General features: G+C 46.1%; 1 protein-coding gene across 1 annotated transcript in view; it reads left to right on the forward strand.

The window, feature by feature from the left end:
• Window positions 1-23,130, forward strand: part of LOC110489415 (protein FAM135B) — a 58,356-nt gene that overhangs the window by 22,399 nt on the left and 12,827 nt on the right. Inside the window, exons 4-12 of the mRNA XM_036971567.2 lie at window positions 6,151-6,305; window positions 9,053-9,123; window positions 11,080-11,253; window positions 11,594-11,726; window positions 19,722-19,875; window positions 20,036-20,085; window positions 20,838-20,993; window positions 22,180-22,253; window positions 22,419-22,573. Coding sequence (XP_036827462.2) covers window positions 6,151-6,305; window positions 9,053-9,123; window positions 11,080-11,253; window positions 11,594-11,726; window positions 19,722-19,875; window positions 20,036-20,085; window positions 20,838-20,993; window positions 22,180-22,253; window positions 22,419-22,573 — 1,122 coding nt within the window. The remainder of the gene's footprint in view (window positions 1-6,150; window positions 6,306-9,052; window positions 9,124-11,079; window positions 11,254-11,593; window positions 11,727-19,721; window positions 19,876-20,035; window positions 20,086-20,837; window positions 20,994-22,179; window positions 22,254-22,418; window positions 22,574-23,130) is intronic.

Here is a 23,130-nt window from a genome sequence, read left to right on the forward strand (position 1 = left end):
CATGTTCCAGACATATTATCGGATTTACTGTAATAAAAAAAAATATATTTATAGTTCATTATGATTGGAAAAGGGCGCAGGGAACAGTGTGTGTGTGTACGTGTGCGTGTGCGTGGGCATGCTTTAGTACTTTGGGGTGTTCCTTCTTTGACAAGGGCACGCATGGTTGCGGCTACAAAACCCCCTTGTTGTGTTGGTCTGACCCTGACATTGAGATGTGATACTCAGGCATTTAATCAGACCCACCAGCCACCTGTTCCTCCTACTGAGACATGAATAATGTCACACTGACCTATGTAGGGAAGTCAGGGAGGCATTGATCAGACCAATGTGACCTGTTGTATGGAGCAGCTTCTCATGGTGCTGTGCACTATAAAACAACATAGTATTTTACTCCATCAGTTTGTGAAGTAGAGGGCAGCATATAATGAGATTTTAAATGTATATTGAACTACAGTATGTATTGTATCCAGTCTTTGATTAGAGAGGAGAACTGCATAAAGTGGAGGGCATCGACTTGAGCGAAATTTCAGCATTTAGCGCCCATAATATGTTCAGTCTGAAGTTGATAATGTTTTGTTTATTGTCCATAATATACTACATGACCAAAAGTAAATGGACAACATTTAATTACAAAATCATGGGCAATAAGTTGGGCATGGAGTTGGTCCCCCCTTTGCTGCTATAACAGCCTCCACTCCTCTGGGAAGGCTTCCCACTAGATGTTGGAACGTTGCTGCGGGGACTTGCTTCCATTCAGCCACAAGAGCATTAGTGAGGTCGGGCACTGATGTTGGCTGATTTGGCCTGGCTCGCAGTTGACGTTCCAAATCATCCCAAAGCTGTTTGATGGGTTTGAGGTCAGGGCTCTGTGCAGGCCAGTCAAGTTCTTCCACACCGGTCTTGACAAACCATTTCTTTATGGACCTCGCTTTGTACACCGGAGCGTTGTCATGCTGAAACAGGAAAGGTTATTCCCCAAACTGTTGCCACAAAGTTGGAAGCACAGAATCGTCTAGAATATAATTGTATGCTGTAGCGTTAAGATTTCTCTTCACTGGATCTAAGGGGCCTAGTGGGAACCATGAAAAACAACCCCAGACCATTAGTACTCCTCCACCAAACTTTACAGTGGGCACTATGCATTTGTAGTGCCAGTCTACTGCCAATGTTTGTCTATGGAGATTGCATGGCGGTGTGCTCAATTTTATACACCTGTCAGCAACGGTTGTGGCTGAAATAGCCAAATCCACTAATTTGAACTCATGATGAACAGTACTTGTGCTGACGTTGCTTCCAGAGAAAAGTTGGAACTCGGTTGTGAGTGTTGCAACCGAGGACCATTTTTACGCGCTACGTGCTTCAGCACTCTGCGGTCTCATTCTGTGAGCTTGTGTGGCCTACCACTTCACGGCTGAGCCACTGTTGCTCCTAGACGTTTCCACTTCACAATATCATCACTTACAGTTGACCGGGGAAGCTCTAGCAGAAATTTGACAAACTGACTTGTTGGAAAGGTGGCATTCTATGACAGTGCCATGTTGAAAGTCACTGTGCTCTTCAGTAAGGCCATTCTACTGACAATGTTTGTCTATGGAGATTGCATGGCGGTGTGCTCAATTGTATACACCTGTCAGCAACGGTTGTGGCTGAAATAGACAAATCCACTCATTTGAAAGGGTGTCCACATCCTTTTGTATATATAGTGTATGTGCACATTCAGCACTAATAGTCTCTGCACTGCCATACGATAACATCTACAAGTAATTTTTGTAGTGCAGAATATTCACATAGCCTAGACCACAGTGTCAGGATTGCCTGCACACACAAAGTGCAGCAGTGCCATAATATCTGTACACAGTGAGCGTCGCGAGCTACATTGCAGCAATGCACCATACAGTAACATTATATTTCCATATTCTAATTGGAGGGCTTAGCCAGAGCCCTCTTCCCCGTCTCCCTCCCCTCTCCTGCACTCCTCCTCTACAAGGTCACGTATTACAGCTATATGCCTTAAAGACAGACAGGACAGACAGGGCTACCAACCATAAATTCACCAGCCAATGATAAGCTCCGCTCTGGCCAGCCAGGAGAAAGACATTTATCAACCACAGAGACTTGGGAAATAATCCACCCACCGTACTGTGGGAGATTAAAGTGTTGTGTGCTTGACATTTCAATTGTCTGGTGCCCTTCAGACAAGGTGTGAAGGATTGTCTCGCTTCTGAATCCCAGCCATTTAATGACTGTAATTCATATAGAAAGACATTGTGGTTTGTTAAATCAGGATGGTGTTATATGAATTAGTTTAGCGTTTACTGTTCTGCTGCCTCCTTACTGTAGCTTAACTCTAAAGGTATTATGTCACACAAACAGTAAGAGAATATCCGAGAGAGAGAGAGAGGAACGTGAGATGGAGAGAGAGAAAAAGAGAGAGTGAACAGGACAACATACGACATTATTAAATCAGTGTACACAAACAACAAGTGTGCGGTTACAATTGACAAAAAACACACGTTTCTTTCCACAGGGGTGTGGGGTGAGACAGGGATGCAGTTTAAGCCCCACCCTCTTTAACATATATATCAACGAATTGGCGAGGGCACTAGAACAGTCTGCAGCACCCGGACTCACCCTACAAGAATCTGAAGTCAAATGTCTACTGTTTGTTCTGTCACCAACCAAGGAGGGCCTACAGCAGCACCTAGATCTTCTGCACAGATTCTGCCAGACCTGGGCCCTGACAGACCTGGGCCCTGACAGACCTTGGCCCTAACAGACCTGGGCCCTGACAGACCTGGGCCCTGACAGTAGATCTCAGTAAGAGATAAATAATGGTTCCAGAAAAAGTCTAGTTGCCAGGACCACAAATATAAATTCCATCTAGACACTGTTGCCCTTGAGCACACAAAAAACGATACATACCTCGGCCTAAACATCAGCGCCACAGGTAACTTCCACAAAGCTGCGAACGATCTGAGAGACAAGGCAAGAAGGGCCTTCTATGCCATCAAAAGGAGCATAAAATTCCACATACCAATTAGGGTCTGGCTAAAAATACTTGAATCAGTTATAGAACCCATTGCCCTTCATGATTGTGAGGTCTGGGGTTCGCTCACCAACCAGGAATTCACAAAGTGGGACAAACACCAAATTGAGACTCTGCATGCAGAATTCTGCAAATATATCCTCAGTGTACATTGTAAAACACCAAATATGCATGCAGAGCAGAATTAGGCTGATACCCGCTAATTATCAAAATCCAGACAAGAGCTGTTAAATTTTACAACCACGTAAAAGGAAGCAATTCCCAAACCTTCCATAACAAAGCCATCACCTACAGAGAGATGAACCTGGAAAAGAGTCCCCTAAGCAAGCTGGTCGAGGGGCTATGTTCACAAACACCAAAAGGCCCCACAGAGCCCCAGGACAGCAACACAGTTAGACCCAACCAAATCATGAGAAAACAAAAAGATAATTACTTGACACATTGGAAAGAATTAACAAAAAAACTGAGCAAACTAGAATGCTATTTGGCCCTTAACAGAGAGTACACAGTGGCAGAATACCTGACCACTGTAACTGACCCAAACTTAAGGAAAGCTTTGACTATGTACAGACTCAGTGAGGATAGCCTTGCTATTGAGAAAGGCCGCCGTAGGCAGACCTGGCTCGCAAGAGAAGACAGGCTATGTGCACACTGCCCGCAAAATGAGTTGGAAACTGTGCTGCACTTCCTAACCTCCTGCTAAATGTATGACTATATTAGAGAGACATAATTCCCTTAGATTACACAGACCCACAATCTTTTTTTAAACAAACCCAATTTTGCTAAACTCCCATATCTATTGGGAGAAATACCACAGTGTGCATCACAGCAGCAAGATTTGTGACCTGTTGCCCCAAGAAAAGGGCAACCAGTGAAGAACAAACACCATTGTAAATACAAGCCATATTTGTGTTTATTTATTTTACTATTTACTAACTATTTGCACATAATATGACATTTGAAATGTCTTTAATCTTTTGGAACTTTTGTGAGTGTAATGCTTACCATTCATTTTTATTGTTTATTTCACTTTTGTTTGTTATCTACTTCACTTGCTTTGGCAATGTTAACATATGTTTCCCTTGCCAGTAAAGCACTTAAATTGAATTGAAATTGAATTGAGAGAGAGAGAGAGAGAGAGAGAAAGATAATGATTGTATGTGCACAATGGCAAGGTGGGTGAAGTATCTCCTTTGTAATGCTATAGAATATTCATTATTTGGTTGCAGACATACTGTATATCTGTACTCGTATTACTCATAACTAATTACATCCCTTTAAATCGCAGTGAAGCCTCTTTAGTGCCTTGCCAGTTCTGCTCACTGTCTCCCTCTGTCCCCTCCCTGTAGAGCAGAACTAGAGATGCCATGTTTTTAGATGAGCCTGGAGTACTGAGCATTCACCCTCATTACAACTTTGTTGACAAACCGACTCTTCATCTGTAATAGGCTAGGATTGGTTTGGAATGAAATTAGAGTATTTCCACTAGCTGTAGCACATCATGCTGCCATCACACAACAGCCACACTGCCTTTCACTAAATTTAGTACACAATCTGACACTCATGCTGGTTGAAGCGACTGTTCTTTCTGGAGAGGGCTGCTGAGAGAGGGAGAGAAAGGGGAGAACAGAGAGAAGAGACAGAGAAACAGAGGGAGAGAAAGAGAGAGGGGGTTGGGGCATAGAGTTCATATCTACCTCTGTATTACAGAGGTAGATAAAAGGAGAGCACCTCAGTGGGGTGCTTCCTTCACAAAGGTCTATCACAGCTGCGCCTCCAGCAACCAGCTGCAGACAGCTGCTGTCTCACATCTACTCTACAGAAGCAAGCAGAAAACACCACTGACTATATAGAGATTTACTGGAAAACCATTTATTTTTATACCCAGAGAAATGTCAGATTGTATATAATCCACTGCTTCTGAGCCTCAATTATGTGGAGGACACGAAATGACAGTGATGGGAATGGTGATGTGTTTGTCATGTATGATGATGATCAGGGCCGCCTCTAGCCTTTTGGAGCCCTAAGCGAGATCTGGTTGGGGGACATAACCACCTCGCTGGCAAAACATTTAAGTTCATTTCCTGCAAATTGCCATGGGGCCAAGAGAGAATTTTGCAGTTTAACAACACATTTCATGCAATTGTACTAATTTTGCCATGGGCTGAGAGAAAATTGGGCAGTTTTAAAGCTAACTCTCTGCCATTATACACATTTAATCATTGGGTGGATACAATTTTGAAGTTTAAAAGATATTCTACACATTTTGCCATGACCTATACCAAGTTCATATGATATCTGAGTGAGAGTGACTAGCAAAATCAATGTGACCAGGCACGTTGTCACACCCTGGCCATAGAGAGGCTTTTATTCTCTATTTTGGTTAGGCCAGGGAGTGACTAGGGTGGGCATTCTATGTTCATTGTCTATGTTTTGGATTTCTTTGTTGTTTGGCCTGGTATGGTTCTCAATCAGAGGCAGCTGTCTATGGTTGTCTCTGATTGAGAACCATACTTAGGTAGCCTGTTCCCACCTGGGTTTTGTAGGTAGTTGTTTTCTGTTTTTGTGTCTGCACCAGACAGAACTGTTTCGGTCATTCTCTTTGTTGTTTTGTTATTCAGTGTTCAGTTCCAATAATAAAGATGAACACGTACCACTCTGCACCTTGGTCCTCACCTTCTTCCACCAACAGCCGTTACACACTTACCTTGCTTGCCTGGTCAGTAATTCAGCCATGATTACTACAAGGTTTAGATAGCTAGATAAGTTAGTCTTGCCAGCTATCTATAAAATGTTAGCTGACATGGGCAAATTGAATGACTGTCAATGACTGACATAACAAGAGAAGCTGCTGATGCACTACCAAATGTCTAAATTGCACCTTGTGTATTCTACTATTCTAACTGTCAATAATAGGTTGAGAGCCCAACTGACTTCCAAAAAATAAATGCAAAAATAGACAGACAAGTTATTATATTTTGGTCGGGGCCCCCTAGCTGCCACAGGGCCCTGCACGCAGCACGTAGTTTACGTATAGTCAGCGGCAGCACTGGTGGTGACGATGATGATGATGATGATGATACTGCTGCTGCTCCCACTAGGTGACTGTAGTTTCAGCTCTGCGGCGGTCCACGATGGGGTCAATGAGGACACTACGGTGTTCAGCCGGATCTTCCAGATCCTCTACCGAAACGAAGAGGTCAACGTCGATGACCGCATGCTCTTCAAGGTCCACCTACTGCTCGATGGGGAGAGGGTGAGTCACACACACGCACACGCACACACACGCACACGCACACGCACACACACACACAAGGTCACAAAACACACACAAGGTCAATTTAACCACTTAAAGAGCTTATTTCCTAAATGCTAAAACCAATGTATGTTACAAATGTATAATTTGTACAGTTCTTTATTAAAAATGTAGTTATTTGTTACATTTGACTGTGTAAAACCTAGCAGAACTACTTATTTCTCTGAGAGTGAGGCGGATATGTAACATTTAGCAAAAAAACATGATCAAACCAAGTGATAGATTTTAAACAAATACATGTCTGTCATTTAATGTTTAGATGGTGAGTTTTTTCACTATCACTTTCATAATTTCTTTAAAAAAAAGCTAATTTATGAACATTTCTGAAAATGGATATATAGCGTTTTGGAGTAATACTCTTCACTTGTATCTTCACCCATACGAGGGCGTATGGGTGAGACAGACTGAGGAAGCTTGTGAAGCTGCCAGACAGCTATTGATGAAGTGTCATATACAGTTGAAGTCGGAAGTTTACATACACCTTAGCCAAATACACCTTAGCCAAAGTACCCCCACAATATGATGCTGCCACCCCCGTGCTTCACGGTTGGGATGACGTTCTTCGGCTTGCAAGCCTCTCCCTTTTTCCTCCAAACATAATGGTCATTTTGGCCAAACAGTTCTATTTTTGTCTCATCAGATCAGAGGACATTTCTCCAAAAAGTACAATCTTTGTCCCCATGTGCAGTTGCAAACCGCAGTCTGGCTTTTTTATGGCGGTTTTGGAGCAGTGGCTTCTTCCTTGCTGAGCGGCCTTTCAGGTTATGTCGATATAGGACTCGTTTTACTGTGGATATAGATACTTTTGTACCTGTTTCCTCCAGCATCTTCACAAGATCTTTTGCTGTTGTTCTGGGATTGATTTGCACTTTTCGCACCAAAGTACGTTCATCTCTAGGAGACAGAACACGTCTCCTTCCTGAGCGGTATGACGGCTGCATGGTCCCATGGTGTTTATACAGATGAATGTGGTACCTTCAGGCATTTGGAAATTGCTCCCAAGGATGAACCAGACTTGTGGAGGTCTACAATTTTTTTTCTGAGGTCTTGGCTGATTTCTTTGGATTTCCCCATGATGTCAAGCAAAGAGGCACTGAGTTTGAAGGTAGGCTTTGAAATACATACACTGGTACACCTCCAATTGACTCAAATGATGTAAATTAGCCTATCAGAAGCTTCTAAAGCTAAGACATCATTTTTGGAATTTTCCAAGCTGTTTAAAGGCACAGTCAACTTAGTTTATGTAAACTTCTGGCCCACAGGAATTGTAATTAAGTGATTACTTGTGTCATGCACAAGGTAGATGTGGAGTGGTTGAAATCCGAGTTTTAATGACTCCAACCTAAGTGTATGTAAGCTTCCGACTTCAACTGTATATACATGAACCTACATCCTAACCTACAGAGTTAAACAGGAATCCTGGTTTCATCAGATTCATCTTCAGCTTGTTGGGTACATGGCAGGTCAGCTCTCCTAATTTATTTATTTAAAGTCAGCTACCTACCTGGCAAGTCTTCTAAATTTAGAATTTTTCATTAAATGTATGACACATTATTTATGTGAAGGTGAGAAAGAGCGAGATAGAGGCTGTGGGCTGGAAGGGTAGATCAGATTTCAGCCATCCCCTCTTCCAGAGGTTAACTCCTTTTATCTCTCTATCTATCCCTCTCACTTTCTCCATTTCCCTCTCTCTCCCCCCTAACCTCTCTCTCTACCTCTCTAGCCCCTCTCTTTCCTTCCCTCCCATTCCTATCTTCCCCCCTCTCCCCCTCTCTCTTCCCCACCATCTCCCTCTAAGTCTCTCTCCCTCTGTCTCTCCCTCTGTCTCTCTCTCCCTCTGTCTCTCTCTTTCTGTCTCTCCCTCTTTCTCTCTCTCTCTTTCTCTCTCTCTCGTTCTCTCTCTCGTTCTCTCGCTCTCTCTCTCTCGCTGTCTCTCTCTCTCTCTCTCTCTCGCTGTCTCTCTCGCTGTCTCTCCCTCTCTGCTGTCTCTCTCTGCTGTTTCTCTCTCTCTCTCTCTTTCTGTCTCTCTCTCTCTCTCTGCTGTCTCTCTCTCTCGCTGTCTCTCTCGCTGTCTCTCTCTCTCTCGCTGTCTCTCTCTCTCGCTGTCTCTCTCGCTGTCTCTCTCTCTCGCTGTCTCTCTCTCTCTCTCTCTCTGCTGTCTCTCTCTCTCTCGCTGTCTCTCTCTCCCTCTCTGCTGTCTCTCTCTCTCTCTGCTGTCTCTCCCTCTCTCTCTCTCTCTCTCTCTCTCTCTCTCGCTGTCTCTCTCTCTCGCTGTTTCTCTCTCCTCCCATTCCTATCTTCCCCCCTCTCCCCCTCTCTCTTCCCCACCATCTCCCTCTACGTCTCTCCCTCTCTCTCTCTCTCTCGCTCTCTCTCTCTCTCTCGCCTTCCCTCTTCCTCCCTCAGACTCTGATAAAAAGGACAAAAATAGAACTCAATTTCCCCAGAGCGTGTGTTTAATCAATCAGAATATCAATAGGATTTGACAGTGCTGTTTGTTCTACTACACAGAGCTGTGTGTGTGTGTGTGTGTGTGTAAGGCAGAATATACTGTATTATTGTCTCACAATAATATTGTTACACTGATATGGATGTTTTATTACCCAAATATGTTTTTTTTATTGCAGATTTGTCTAATTGAGGTTGATCCAGTCTTGTTGATATTGTGACTGTTTCTGTTCTCACAGGTGGAAGAGGCTCTGAGTGAAGTGGACTTTCAGTTGAAGCTGGACCTTCACTTCACAGACAACGAGGAACAGTATGTTACACACTCAGTTACATATTTTATTTTCTCTGGCACTTTCTCTTTCTCCCCATCTCGCTGTCTCTCTTCCTATCCTCCCACCCCATCTCTCTGTCTCTCTTCCTATCCTCCCTCCCCATCTCGCTGTCTCTCTTCCTATCCTCCCACCCCATCTCTCTGTCTCTCTTCCTATCCTCCCTCCCCATCTCGCTGTCTCTCTTCCTATCCTCCCACCCCATCTCTCTGTCTCTCTTCCTATCCTCCCTCCCCATCTCGCTGTCTCTCTTCCTATCCTCCCACCCCATCTCTCTGTCTCTCTTCCTATCCTCCCTCCCCATCTCGCTGTCTCTCTTCCTATCCTCCCACCCCATCTCTCTGTCTCTCTTCCTATCCTCCCTCCCCATCTCGCTGTCTCTCTTCCTATCCTCCCACCCCATCTCTCTGTCTCTCTTCCTATCCTCCCTCCCCATCTCGCTGTCTCTCTTCCTATCCTCCCACCCCATCTCTCTGTCTCTCTTCCTATCCTCCCTCCCCATCTCGTTGTCTCTCTTCCTATCCTCCCTCCCTCCCCATCTCTCTGTCTCTCTTCCTATCCTCCCTCCCTTCCCATCTCTCTGTCTCTCTTCCTTTCCTCCCTCCCTCCCCATCTCGCTGTCTCTCTTCCTATCCTCCCTCCTTCCCTCCCCATCTCGCTGTCTCTCTTCCTATCCTCCCTCCCTCCCCATCTCGCTGTCTCTCTTCCTATCCTCCCTCCCTCCCCATCTCTCTGTCTCCTTCCTATCCTCCCTCCCTTCCCATCTCTCTGTCTCTCTTCCTTTCCTCCCTCCCTCCCCATCTCGCTGTCTCTCTTCCTATCCTCCCTCCCTCCCTCCCCATCTTGCTGTCTCTCTTCCTATCCTCCCTCCCTCCCCATCTCGCTGTCTCTCTTCCTATCCTCCCTCCCTCCCTCCCTATCTTGCTGTCTCTTCCTATCCTCCCTCCCTCCCTCCCCATCTCGCTGTCTCTCTTCCTATCCTCCCTCCCTCCCCATCTCGCTGTCTCTCTTCCTATCCTCCCTCCCTCCCTCCCTATCTTGCTGTCTCTTCCTATCCTCCCTCCCTCCCTCCCCATCTCGCTGTCTCTCTTCCTATCCTCCCTCCCTCCCCATCTCGCTGTCTCTCTTCCTATCCTCCCTCCCTCCCTCCCCATCTCGCTGTCTCTCTCTCCTCAGTTTTGAGAGGTCCTCAGTTAGTAGTGCTGAGGTCCAGGTCTTAATGATGTCCTGCCAGTGAAAAGCCTCTGGCTCTAATAGACTGACAGACTGCATAGTCAAGAAAAAAAAATAGTCCATTGAAAACACTACTATATCACGTCTCTGTGCGGACTTGCATGTGTGTGCACAAAAAAAATTGTGTGTATGTGTGTGTGTGTGTGTGTGTGTGTGTGTGTGTGTGTGTGTGTGTGTGTGTGTGTGTGTGTGTGTGAAAGATGAGTTTGTGTTGGATCTGCACATTTGGAACCGTCACTCCGTGTGACCTCTGTGTGTTTGTGCTCAGTAGGTACTGTGGGCCACAGATAGATGATTTGTAATGGCTCCTGGATGGCTCATTAAACATCCCATTTGGAGCCCTTGCAACTTCTCGGACGTTGCTGCTCAGAACTGATACTATTTGGAGTCCCCCAGTGTTAGTGTGTGTAGAACATGACCAATTTCAACTTTCAACTTTATTACCCCAGAGGGAAATTCGTTTTTCACCATACTTGGATGCTTTTTTGAATTGACTCTTGTCCTAGCTGGATACTAGCAGTTAAATAACCCATAACGTGATGTCCTTTAAGCAGGTAATAGTTGTCAATGTTGCGCAATGCATTTTAAACTGGCATCCACTGTCCATGGCACATGTATGATGCTGTGACTGAATAATGTTCTGACATGACCTGCCACTGTTGTTGTCCTCAGGCTGGGTTAGATACTAACTGTGTTGTCTCTAGGTTAGGGGACATCGTGACAGTCCCAGTCATCAGCAGTAGAACCCTGGGTCTCCACTTCCACCCCAGGAGAGGTCTCCACCACCATGTACCTGTCATGTTCGACTACTTCCACCTGTCCGTCATCTCTGTTTCCATACACGCATCCTTGGTGGCCTTGCATCAACCTCTCATCAGGTGTGTGTATGCGTGCTTATCTACTTTACCACCAACATGTCACACTGGTGCTCACTACTTAGCTGTCACACCACGTAGCTCCTCTCCTGTTAGAATGGGTTTAGTTTGGCAACCTGCTCTGAGAGGGCATCCACTGGCCTGCTACTTGAATAAATAGTTTTCTTAACACTTAGGTGGTAAATCCAGCTGCCAATATCTTAACGTGAATGTTCAGCCATCCATTACCCTGATTAACCATTACTCTGAGAGCTCTATTGATTACATAAGGACTAACTGATCTTCTCTCTCTCTCTCTCTTTCTGCCCCCCCCCCCTATCTCTCTCCATCCCCCTCTCCATAGTTTTGCCCGTACAGGGAAGGGTTCCTGGTTGGGGAAGGGCTCTCCGGAGAACGGTACTGACGTGTCAGCCATGGGGGTATCCATGGAGAACCTGATGTTTGGGGCTGGATACTGCAAACCTGTCATCACAGAGGTACGGTCAAATCAAGTCAAAGTACATTGTAAGTGTATGATTACAAGGTCTCTCAATACACTTTACAGAGGACAATAGTTGATCAACCCAAACAAGCCTAGTCTTTGACTTTAAAGGATTCCAGAGGGCAATCTGAATTTGGGAAAGCAGCCCACAGAGTTCACACTGAAGATGAGAGAATCATGAGAACAGAATATCTGAATCAAAGCTCTTTCTCTCTCTCTGTGTTCTGTGTGTTTTTGTGTGCAGTGGCTACACAGGTAAACATGATCACCTGTGTATGGGTGAGTTAGTGTGACCCTCTCTCTCTCGCTCTCTCTCTCGCTCTCTCTCTCTCGCTCTCTCACTCTCGCTCTCTCTCTCTCGCTCTCTCTCTCGCTCTCTCTCTCGCTCTCTTAAATGATTTCTTTCTCTCTCACTCTCACACTTTCTCTCCATGTCAAGATGTGTATGAAGGCGAAGTCAGGAGCAGGAGAGCAGAGTATGATAAATAAAGTGCACTTTATTATAGTTCCAAACCGGGAGCACAACAAAACAAACGCGCTCCAAAAACAGAACAATAAAGTAAAGCGCTTAACGAACATCACTTGACATGAAAACAATTACACACAAAACATGATGGGAAGCAGAGGGTTAAATACAAGTAGATTGATTGGTGAAATGAAAACCAGGTGTGTATGAAAACAAGACAAGACAAATGGATATATGAGAAATGGAGTGGCGATGGCTAGAAAGCTGGTGATGTCGATCGCCGAACGCCGCCTGAACAAGGAGAGGAGCCAACTTCGGTGGAAGTCGTGAGAGTACCCCCCCCCCCCCCCACTATATGAACAATGGGGATCCCTAACCTAATGGCTAATGCTCTGTCGATAAAATTCCCAGCTGCGCTTGAATCGACGAGTGCCTTATGCTGGGAATGTTTGTAAAACTCCTCAGGGAAACAAACAGGCACAAACAGTTGATCAACAGAGGACTCTGGATGAGTGTGGTGCAAACTCACCTGAGGTGACGCCAGAGTGCCCTGCCTCGACTCCCAGAGGAACCAACACGGCACCGACCGGCAGTGTGACCTCTGCGGCCACAGATGGTGCACGTGATGGCTCCTCCTCCAGTCTCCCTATGCGCCGCACCTCCTAACTCCATGGGCTCCGGAGCGGGGGTGCTGGATGATGGAACCAACAGGGCCCCCTCTGGACGTCCGAGGTTGACCAGCAGGTTATCCAACCGGATGGACAAATCCACCAGTTGGTCAAATGTTATGGTGGCATCCCTGCAGGCCAGCTCACGTCGGACATCCTCTCGTAGGCTGCATCTATAGTGGTCGATGAGGGCTCTGTCGTTCCAGCCTGCTCCGGTGGCCAAGGTACGGAATTCAAGGGCGAAGTCCTGGGCGCTCCTCGAATGGAAGAGCCTCTCCCCCGCCGCTCTGCCCTCGGGTGGATGGTCGAAGACGACCCTGAAGTGACGGGTGAAATCCTCGAAGTGGTCTGGAGCCGTGTCTTCTTCTCTCCACAAAGGCGTTTTCCCACTCCAGCGCTCTCCCTGTGAGACAGGAGATGAGAGCGGCCACTCTCTCCCCTCCTGAGGGAGCTGGGTGCACAGTGGCCAGGTAGAGGTCCAGTTGTAACAAGAATCCCTGGCACTGTGCTGCTGTTCCATCATACTCCCTGGGAAGGGAGAGGAGCATCCCGACGGAATTCGCTCCGGATGGAACGGGTGGAGACTGGTCGAGGCACTGGGGAGGCACTGGGGAGACCTCCTGTCTCTCCCAGTGGTTCATGGTCTGGACAACGCGATCCATCATGGCACCAAGATGATGTAGCATGGCCGAATGTTCTTGGACGCGCTCCATTCAGTCGGTGCGTAATTCTGTCAGGCTGTGTATGAAGGCGATGTCAGGTGCAGGAGAGCAGAGTATGATAAATAAAGTGCACTTTATTATAGTTCCAAACCGGGAGCACAACAAAACAAACGCGCTCCAAAAACAGAACAATAAAGTAAAGCGCTTAACGAACATCACTTGACATGAAAACAATTACACACAAAACATGATGGGAAGCAGAGGGTTAAATACAAGTAGATTGATTGGTGAAATGAAAACCAGGTGTGTATGAAAACAAGACAAGACAAATGGATATATGAGAAATGGAGCGGCGATGGCTAGAAAGCTGGTGATGTCGATCGCCGAACGCCGCCTGAACAAGGAGAGGAGCCAACTTCGGTGGAAGTCGTGACACTCCATTTCTCTCTCTCGCTCTCTCTCTTTCTCTCTCTCACACTTTCTCTCTCTCTTTCTTTATTTCTCTCTCTCTCTTTCATTCTCACTCTCTCTCTCTCACTCTCTCTTCCTCTCGCTCTCACACTTTTTCTCTCTCTCTCTCGCTCTCTCTCACTCTCTCTCTCTCTCACGCTCTCTTCCTCTCGCTCTCACACTTTTTCTCTCTCTCTCTCTCGCTCTCACACTTTTTTTCTCTCTCTCTCTCTCTCTCTCTCTCTCTCTCTCTCTCTCTCGCTCTCACACTTTTTTTTTTCTCTCTCTCTCTCTCTCTCTCTCTCTCTCTCTCTCTCTCTCTCTCTCTCTCTCTCGCTCTCGCTCTCTCTTCCCCCCACACACTTTTGTAAGGCCAGATCATCAGCCAGGTCCCTCTAGAAGTATTAGAGACAGTTTTAGTCCCCCACATGATGAGTACTATTAATGTCTCATTAACCCACATGGCCAGATCAGTCTCGCAGGACACGTCCCAAATAGCCTTATTCCCTGTATAATGCTCTACACTGGTCAAAAGTAGTGCATTTTGTAGAGAATAGGGTTTCATTTGGGACACTGCCCGAGGCTGGCAGGACACTGAGACAGGCTGAACTACTGTAGCCTGGTGTCTGGAGGAGAAACAAGGGTTCATCTGCCTCTGGAGAAGAAGACTAAGAATAATAGTATACACTAGTGATGGTTTCTACAGGTGTAAAGGCTCATTAAGTGGGGTGAGAGCTGTGGGAAGCCAGAGAAAGTGCTTAGCTGGATTGATACATCAACCACAGCCACCACTCACGTGTCTCTCGCTTCTGGAGGTGTGTGAGGGTGTGTGTTTGAGGTGTGTGTGTGTGTTTGTATGAGGTGTGTGTGAGGGGTGTGTGCGGGTGTGAGTGATAACTATATGGTTGTGTACATCAAGCAGAGAAGCTATTTTTCATTAGATCATTACGATGTGTCTTATCCAGCGTAGGTAATTTCCTGTATGGTAGGACGCTACTGTGATTGGAAACCTGTTGGTCACACAAACGTGTCTCATACACACACCCTAATCCAGCCCTTCGGCCGACGTCACAGACTAGGCAGTAAATCTTAATGAGAGTTGGGCTTGTCCCCCCCCTGTCCCCTCCTCTCTATTTGTCTCCCTTGTTCCTTGGTTACACACACACACACACACACACACTAGGCTCGGCCCCCCCTGTTTCTGGGTTTTACACAGCGCCTCCAACAGGGAGCTTTAATAAGCACTGCATTTAGCCAGGCGGGGGGGCGATGTTTGATCCCCGTAATGAGTTCTCCTCCAACCGCCATGTAGCTTAAATGTACCTGCATGTGAAATGTGTACAGAGCCCTGTGTGTGTGTGTGTGTGTGTGTGAGAGAGAGCATGCGTGTGTGTGAGCCATCCCTCTCTCCCTTTTTCCTCTCTTCCAGCCCTTATTTATTTAAGGCTTTCTACCTGCAGGGTATAAGCACATTTTCAGCACTTTCACTGCTGGAGCGTTTCCATGCTAACCAAGCTACTTTTTCAATTTTTTATTCATTACTAAGAGTGTCGTTATTGCACAATCTGGACACGTGTCGTTGGAAAATTCCATCGGTATCAGCTGAATTATAGTGGTGCTGCCTCTCTTGTGGTGGGCAGGAAATGGATGTTGCCTTTCTTTTTCCATTTAGACCTTTCATGTTTCCTCATTGGTTTAAAAATGTGTATCTCAGAAATATCAGAGGCGATAAAGATACATTTTCTGAGAGCCCCTGTTAAGAGTGAGATACTCGTCTTCGACCCTCGTGGGGTGGTTGAGAATGTCAAGTAGCAATCCAAGAGGATAGGCAGATATCATCAAATAATCCTGAAAGCACACAGTCTTTCATAGAGAGAGAGACCTCTCCCGCTGTTTTTACCAGCTTGTCTGTCTGACAAGCTGCTGGCTTGTCCCTCGTTCCCGTTGTATGTAGATGTGAGCCATAGAAATAGAATTACTAGATTAGGAGTTCCCATTCATGTTAGTGTTCTGTAATTCTTAGGTCTATTTCTACCAGAGCAGATGGACCCCCTGTGACTAGGTCTCCCACGGTGCACTGCAGCAGCCATCCGATCCAGTATGTCACCTGGGTCCTCAGCCCTGTGTTCCAGTAGCAGACTGTCAGCTTCACATGACGCTGCTGCTGACAAATGGGATTTAAGAAGACTAATACGGTATCCAAAGGAAAATAAATGTACTGTATTTATACAGAATGTCTCGGACCCTCTTGCTTGGTAAGCTCTGGCTCCCCAAGTCCCATAGTGGATATACACTACACAAGGCGGACTTCCTCTCTGGGTGGAACGCAACCACGGCGTGGAGAAAAGACACTTGACTCCGCCCTTGCACGCGCTCGGACGTCGATCGACAGAGTGAAGTGTGTAGAGACTCTTAGACTACAAGTTGGGGAGAGGTTGAACACAACTCATCCATTGTCTGTTAAGAATAAACTGTTTTGCTTTGTGAGGGAGGGGGGATAATGACTGTGTTCATAGGGTTAGAAATAGCTGTCCTTTGCCTCTGTAGTTGCTTCAAGTCCCAACCCCCATATCCCAGCATGCCTCTATAAAGGTAAAAGGAATTCTGAAAGTAAACATACAGGTGTTCCTTTCTGGTTGTGGAGGATCCAGCAGTAGTAACTGTTATTACAGAGCAGAGTACAGCATTGATGATAGGGCCTTGTGCTTTACTGCCCCCGGGTAAATTATAGTAGGCCTTCAAACTCACATACACCAGCATTACATGCCTTTGAAACTAACACACATACACAGACATTATCCACACATACACCAGCATTACATGCCTTTGAAACTAACACACATACACAGACATTATCCACACATACACCAGCATTACATGCCTTTGAAACTAACACACATACACAGACATTATCCACACATACACCAGCATTACATGCCTTTGAAACTAACACACATACATAGGCATTATCCACACACCAGCATTTGAGCGTTGGGCCAGTAATTGAAAGGTTGCTGGATTGAATCCCCGAGCTGACAAGGTAAAAATCTTGTCGTTCTACCCCTGAGTAAGGCAGATAACCCACTGTTCCCTGGGCACCGAAGACTTGGATGTTGATTAAAGCAGCCCCCCGCACCTCTCTGATTCAGAGGGGTTGGGTTAAATGTGGAAGACACATTTCAGTTGAAAGCATTCAGTTGTACAACTGACTAGGTCTCCCCCTTTCCCCTTACATCCATTTAAAACTGCCAGAACAGTCAGGCAGTCACAAGAAGATGGACCCAACCCAGGGAACTGACAGGGGCCAGGGGCCAGGAGGGTCCCAAAGGGCTGGGGCCTGTGTGTGTTGGAACTGGGAAGGGGTCAGAGGTGACCTGTCCCAGTCTGACCTGACCATGCCTTGTCTCTAAAAAGATGACAGCCGGCATCTGAACCGATGGGTGTTGTTTGGGTCCTTGACTAGAATAACTTCTTTCACAATCTTACTCTTGACCTGGATATGTAGTAGCTGGGCTCTGTGGCTCCTATTGATTGCAGAAGAGACCAGAACTGTTTCTGTAGGTTACAGGCCTGTACAGAGAATAGGATGAATGTGATTGTCCAGTGAATGTACTGTGTGTTTTGGGGTTAGAGAGCCCCCTGCTGGGGAGAAATAGGAACACTCCCTGAAATGGTACTAAATCAAATCCAATTTTATTTGTCACATACACATGGTCAGCAGATGTTAACGCGAGTGTAGCGAAATGCTTGTGCTTCTAGTTCCGACCATGCAGTAATATCTAACGAGTAATCTAACCTAACAATTTCACAACAACTACCTTATACACACACAAGTGTTAAGGAATGAATAAGAATATGTACACACAACTATATGAATGAGCGATGGCCGAACGGCATAGGCAAGTTGCAGTAGATGGTATAGAGTACAGTATATACATATGAGATGAGTAATGTAGAGTATGTAACCATTATATAAAGTGGCATTGTTTAAAGTGACTAGTGATACATTTATGACATCAATTCTTTCATTATTAAAGTGGCTGGAGATGAGTCAGTATGTTGGCAGCAGCCACTCAATGTTAGTGGTGGCTGTTTAACAGTCTGATGGTCTTGAGATAGAAGCTGTTCTTCAGTCTCTCCCAGCTTTGCTGCACCTGTACTGACCTCGCCTTCTGGATGATAGCGGGGTGAACAGGCAGTGGCTCGGGTGGTTGTTGTCCTTGATGATCTTTTTGGCCTTCCTGTGACATTGGGTGGTGTAGGTGTCCTGGAGGGCAGGTAGTTTGCCCCCGGTGATGCGTTGTGCAGACCTCACTACCCTCTGGAGAGCCTTACAGTTGTGGGCGGAGCAGTTGCCGTACCAGGCGGTGATACAGCCCGACAGGATGCTCTCGATTGTGCATCTGTAAAAGTTTGTGAGTGTTTTTGGTGACAAGACACATTTCTTCAGTCTCCTGAGGTTGTACTACACAGTGACATCATTGGGGGACAGATTGGCTTTTGATCCATTACCTTCCCTGTCTAAGAAATGTATGAAACATCACAAGTCATTTACTGATGTCTGGGTAGTTTGTGGTTACTGGGAAGTGTGGGGTTAGTTCGTTCCTGTCCACAGGACATGTTAATGGTCATTCTGCTCCTGTCTTCTACATCTTCCAGTGCCACGACCACATCCATGTGTTTTACTACTGGGTAATAAGCTATGTTTAGGAGCTGCTTGTGTCCAAAAGATGATTTGATCCTCCGATAGTTACTGAGACTTTACACATTGGTGTTAACTCACTAAACAAGGTCCATAACAGGGTCCTGTTCCAGACCAAGGTCAATTACAAGGCTACACGGAGGGAGTCCATTGGTTCTTACTGCGGAGGCTGTAAAGTCCCAGTATGTGAACTTGGCCGTCATTAAAGCAGCTCATTATCTTTTTATCTAGATGGAGTGACCAACGTTTTCTCTTCTTCCCTGTCTCTTCCCCTGTCTCTCCTCTCTCTGTCTCTTCTCTCTTCCCTGTCTCTTCCACCTGTCTCTCCTCTCTCCGTCTCTTCCTCTTCCCTGTCTCTCCTCTCTCCGTCTCTTCTCTCTTCCCTGTCTCTCCTCTCTCCGTCTCTCCGTCTCTTCCCTGTCTCTCCTCTCTCCGTCTCTTCTCTCTTCCCTGTCTCTTCCCCTGTCTCTCCTCTCTCCTGTCTCACCTCTCTCCCCGTCTCTCGTCTCTCCCCTGTCTCCTCTCCCCGTCTCTCGTCTCTCCCCTGTCTCCTCTCTCTGTCTCACCTCTCTCCCTGTCTCACCTCTCTCCCCGTCTCTCCTCTCTCCCCGTCTCTCCTCTCTCTGTATCTCCTCTCCCCGTCTCTCGTCTCTCCCCTGTCTCCTCTCTCTCTCTCCTCTCTCCCATGTCTCCTCTCTGTCTCTCCTCTCTCCCATCTCACCTCTCTCCCCTGTATCTCCTCTCTCCCCTGTCTCTCCTCTCTCCCCTGTCTCTCCTCTCTCTGTCTCTCCTTTCTCCCCTGTTACTCCTCTCTCCTCTCTCCCTGTCTCTCTCCTCTATGTCTCTCCTCTCTCCCCTGTCTCTCCTCTCTCCCCTGTCTCTCTACTCTCTGTCTCTCCTCTCTCCACTATCTCTCCCTTCTCCCCTTTCCTGTATCTCTCCCCTCTTCCATGTGTCTATCCTCCCTCTTCTCTTCCTCTCCTTCTCCCCTCTCCTACCTTCTTCCTGTCTCTCCCCTCTCCTCCCTCCTGTCTCTCCCCAGGGTAGTTTCTACGTCCCCAGTGAGAACTGTCTTCAGAGAGCTCACACGTGGCATGGTAGACTCTGTCGCCTCCTACTGGTGGTACACCGAGGCGTACGCTGCTACTACACCACTCTGATGAAGGAGATACCACAGCTGGACCAAGTGGAAATAGGTGAGGCAACAAGATGTTACAATAGCATTTCCTCAATATTTAGCTATGTCTATGTGGCCATCAGTCAAGTCAAATATTTTGTTGTTCAAAATAAAGTATGATACTTAGTAGACTTGAGCTATGCTGTAGTAATCTCTTTCTCTTGTCTTTCTCTCCACAGAGGAGCTACCTGTGGAAGAAACATTAAATCAGCTCACAATAGAATTACAGGTATGTGGTGTATGAGACATACAGTACTGCTAAAAACCAAGATCAACGTTTTATATTAGCTATGCTTTCTTTCTTCTGTTCTACTAGTATTTCCATCAACATTTTATATTAGCTATGCTATCTTTCCTCTGTTGTACTAGTATTTACATCAACAATTTGTTTCCTAACTGCCTAATTAAATAAAGGTTAAATAAATTCCATTATTCATTTTTTAACTTGAACAACGTACAGGTAACTGCCAAAATAAAGGAAACACCAACATAGTGTCCTAGTGTTTACATTGTTTTCATGCTCATCAAACCATTTAGTGACCACTCATGCATGGGGGCATAGCCATGGTAGCCAAACTAATGGCCTTCCCAGCATTTTTATACATGACCCTAAGCATGATGGGATGTTAATTGATTAATTAAATCAGGAACCACACCTTTGTGGGAGCTTTCAATATACTTTGTATCCCTCATTTACTCAAGAGTTTCCATTATTTTGGCAGTTACCTGTACTATATATCTAAGATAGCAGTGGCATCTGGATAAAGTCATTGAGTATATAAATAGATACTATCTGTATCCACTCTCTTCTCCTCCTCTAGGTTCAGGGAGGCCATGAGAAGGAAGCAGAACATATCAGTAGAGACCTGACCCAGCTCTGGTCCACCTAACCTGCCCTTTGACCTCCAACCAGCCTCTAAACCCTCTAACCAGCACCACACACTGACCCTCGTCTGTCTCCTCTCTCCTCTCCTTCTCTAGCTGCAGGGGGGCCATGAGAAGGTAGCAGAACAGATCAGTAGAGATCTCACCCTGCTCTGCTCCCAGCTGTCGGCTTTGTGGACCCGCTTCCTGGAGGCTGCCGTACCCAACACACATATCCTGTCCCACCTGGCCCAGGAACACCACACACTCAGGGTGAGCCCTAACCCCTGACCTCCTCAGGAACATCACACACCCCCCTAGATGCTATCTGATATATTATGAAGTATGCAACACTAGAGGACGAGGCCTTGAACCCTCCAGAGTCCACTATTCTGATTAGGTTTTGTGTATGAGGTTGCGTAAGAGTTTTACAGCCAGATAAAACACACCAGCTGATGATTAGTCCCTATAGACCTCAATGCCTTGAATAGACATTATATCTGAGAATCCCAAATGTAATTTGCATTTAGTCATTGGAATGATTCATATTAATGTAATGTAATTCCCACTCCTCTCCTCAGTGTTGCTAGCAGGCCTCCAGGCTCTTGTCTCCCACAGTGTTAGTTTCATCTCTCCTGTCTGTCTGTCTGTCTGTCTGTCTGTCTGTCTGTCTGTCTGTCTGTCTGTCTGTCTGTCTGTCTGTCTGTCTGTCTGTCTGTCTGTCTGTCTGTCTGTCTGTCTGTCTGTCTGTCTGTCTGTCTCCTAATGAACACAGCATGTCTCCATCACAGGAGGTTGGTGACGCCTTAATTGGGGAGGACGGGCTCGTGGTAACGGCTGGAGCGGAATAGGTGGAATGGTATCAAATACATCAAACACATGGTTTGATGCCATTCCGTTAGCTCCGTTCCAGCCATTATTGGGCGCTGTCCTCCCCTCAGCAGCCTCCACTGGACTCTCCATATCAGTTTACCTTCAGGGGTTAGTTTCATGGTTCCACCCACAGGAGGGTGGGATTTCAATGGACATTTATTGTGTAATTATCCTAAGGAACAAACATACAGAAACACTGTAACACTGTTTCTTGATGTTCCTGACTCTGTCTGTCTTTGTGACTTCATAACAGGAGGCAGGTTTAGTTACACTTTAGTGGGATTTTTGTATTTATTTCTGTTTAGGGGATTTTTATAAATGACTCTAAGCATGATGGGATGTTAATTAATTGCTTAGATAACTCACACCTGTGTGGAAGCACCTGCTTTTAATATCCTTTGTATCCCTCATTTACTCAAGTGTTTCCATTATTTTGGCAGTTAGCAATACTTTTACACCATTTCTCTTTTTGATGTTGTTATTTTGAAGATCAAGTCATTGCCTTTTGTGCAGACAGTACTAACTCGGTAAGTTTCTCAGTGAGGAAATGAAGATTGTTTTTGTTTGTATTTTGTGCCGATGTCAGGTCAGGCGATTTTCAGAGGCATACTTCTTCACAGAACACCCCAAAGAGACGTCCCTGACATTTCAAGAGGACCTGTGAGTACTGCCATGCCAGGAGCACAATGATGCAGTTTTGTCACTCTGTTTTAGATTTAATTTGATGTTAATGCTTTATCTAAGACATCCTTCTATGAACAGAGAAAAGGTAGGCCTAGTGTGTTTGAGTGATTATGACAGATATCTTCTATCTCCTGGTTAAAGGATCAACAGACACTGTCAGATAGCTGTGGAGGTGCGTAACTCCAACTACCTGACCAGGATGCCACCATTACCTGTAGAGTGCCTGGACATTGACGGAGACTGGAACAGCCTGCCTATCATCTTCGAAGACCGATATGTAGAGTCTCCACGGACAGGTGAGTTGACTAAGTCTAGGATTTCATTCAACAGCGATAAACTTTAACCCTTGGCCTACAATTTCTGCGACCCCGCAGAAATCTAATAAAAATAATACAAAAATCCCCATTAAAATCTGTTTAGGGGCCTCCCGGGTGCATCGCAGTGATAGCTGTGCCACCAGAGATTCTGGGTTTGAGCCCAGGCTCTCTCGCAGCCGGCCGTGACCGGGAGGCACATGGGGAGGTGCACAATTGGCCCAGCATCGTCCGGGATAGGGAGGGTTTGGCCGGCAAGAATGTCCTTGTCTTATCGCGCACTAGCGACTGTTGTGGCGGGCCGGGCGCAGTGCACGCCGACCAGGTCACCAGGTGTACGGTGTTTCCTCTGACACATTGGTGTGGCTGGCTTCCGGGTTGGATGTGCATTGTGTCAAGAAGCAGTGCAGTCTGGTTGTGTTTCGGAGGACGCATGGCTCTTGACCTTTGCTTCTCCCGAGTCCATACGGGAGTTGCAGTGATGAGGCAAGACTGCCAATTGGATACCACGAAATTGGGTAAAAAATAAAAATAAAATA

Source organism: Oncorhynchus mykiss, chromosome 30 (genome assembly GCF_057628025.1).
Source record: "Oncorhynchus mykiss isolate SJ-2025 chromosome 30, ASM5762802v1, whole genome shotgun sequence".
Taxonomy (NCBI): Eukaryota; Metazoa; Chordata; class Actinopteri; order Salmoniformes; family Salmonidae; genus Oncorhynchus; species Oncorhynchus mykiss.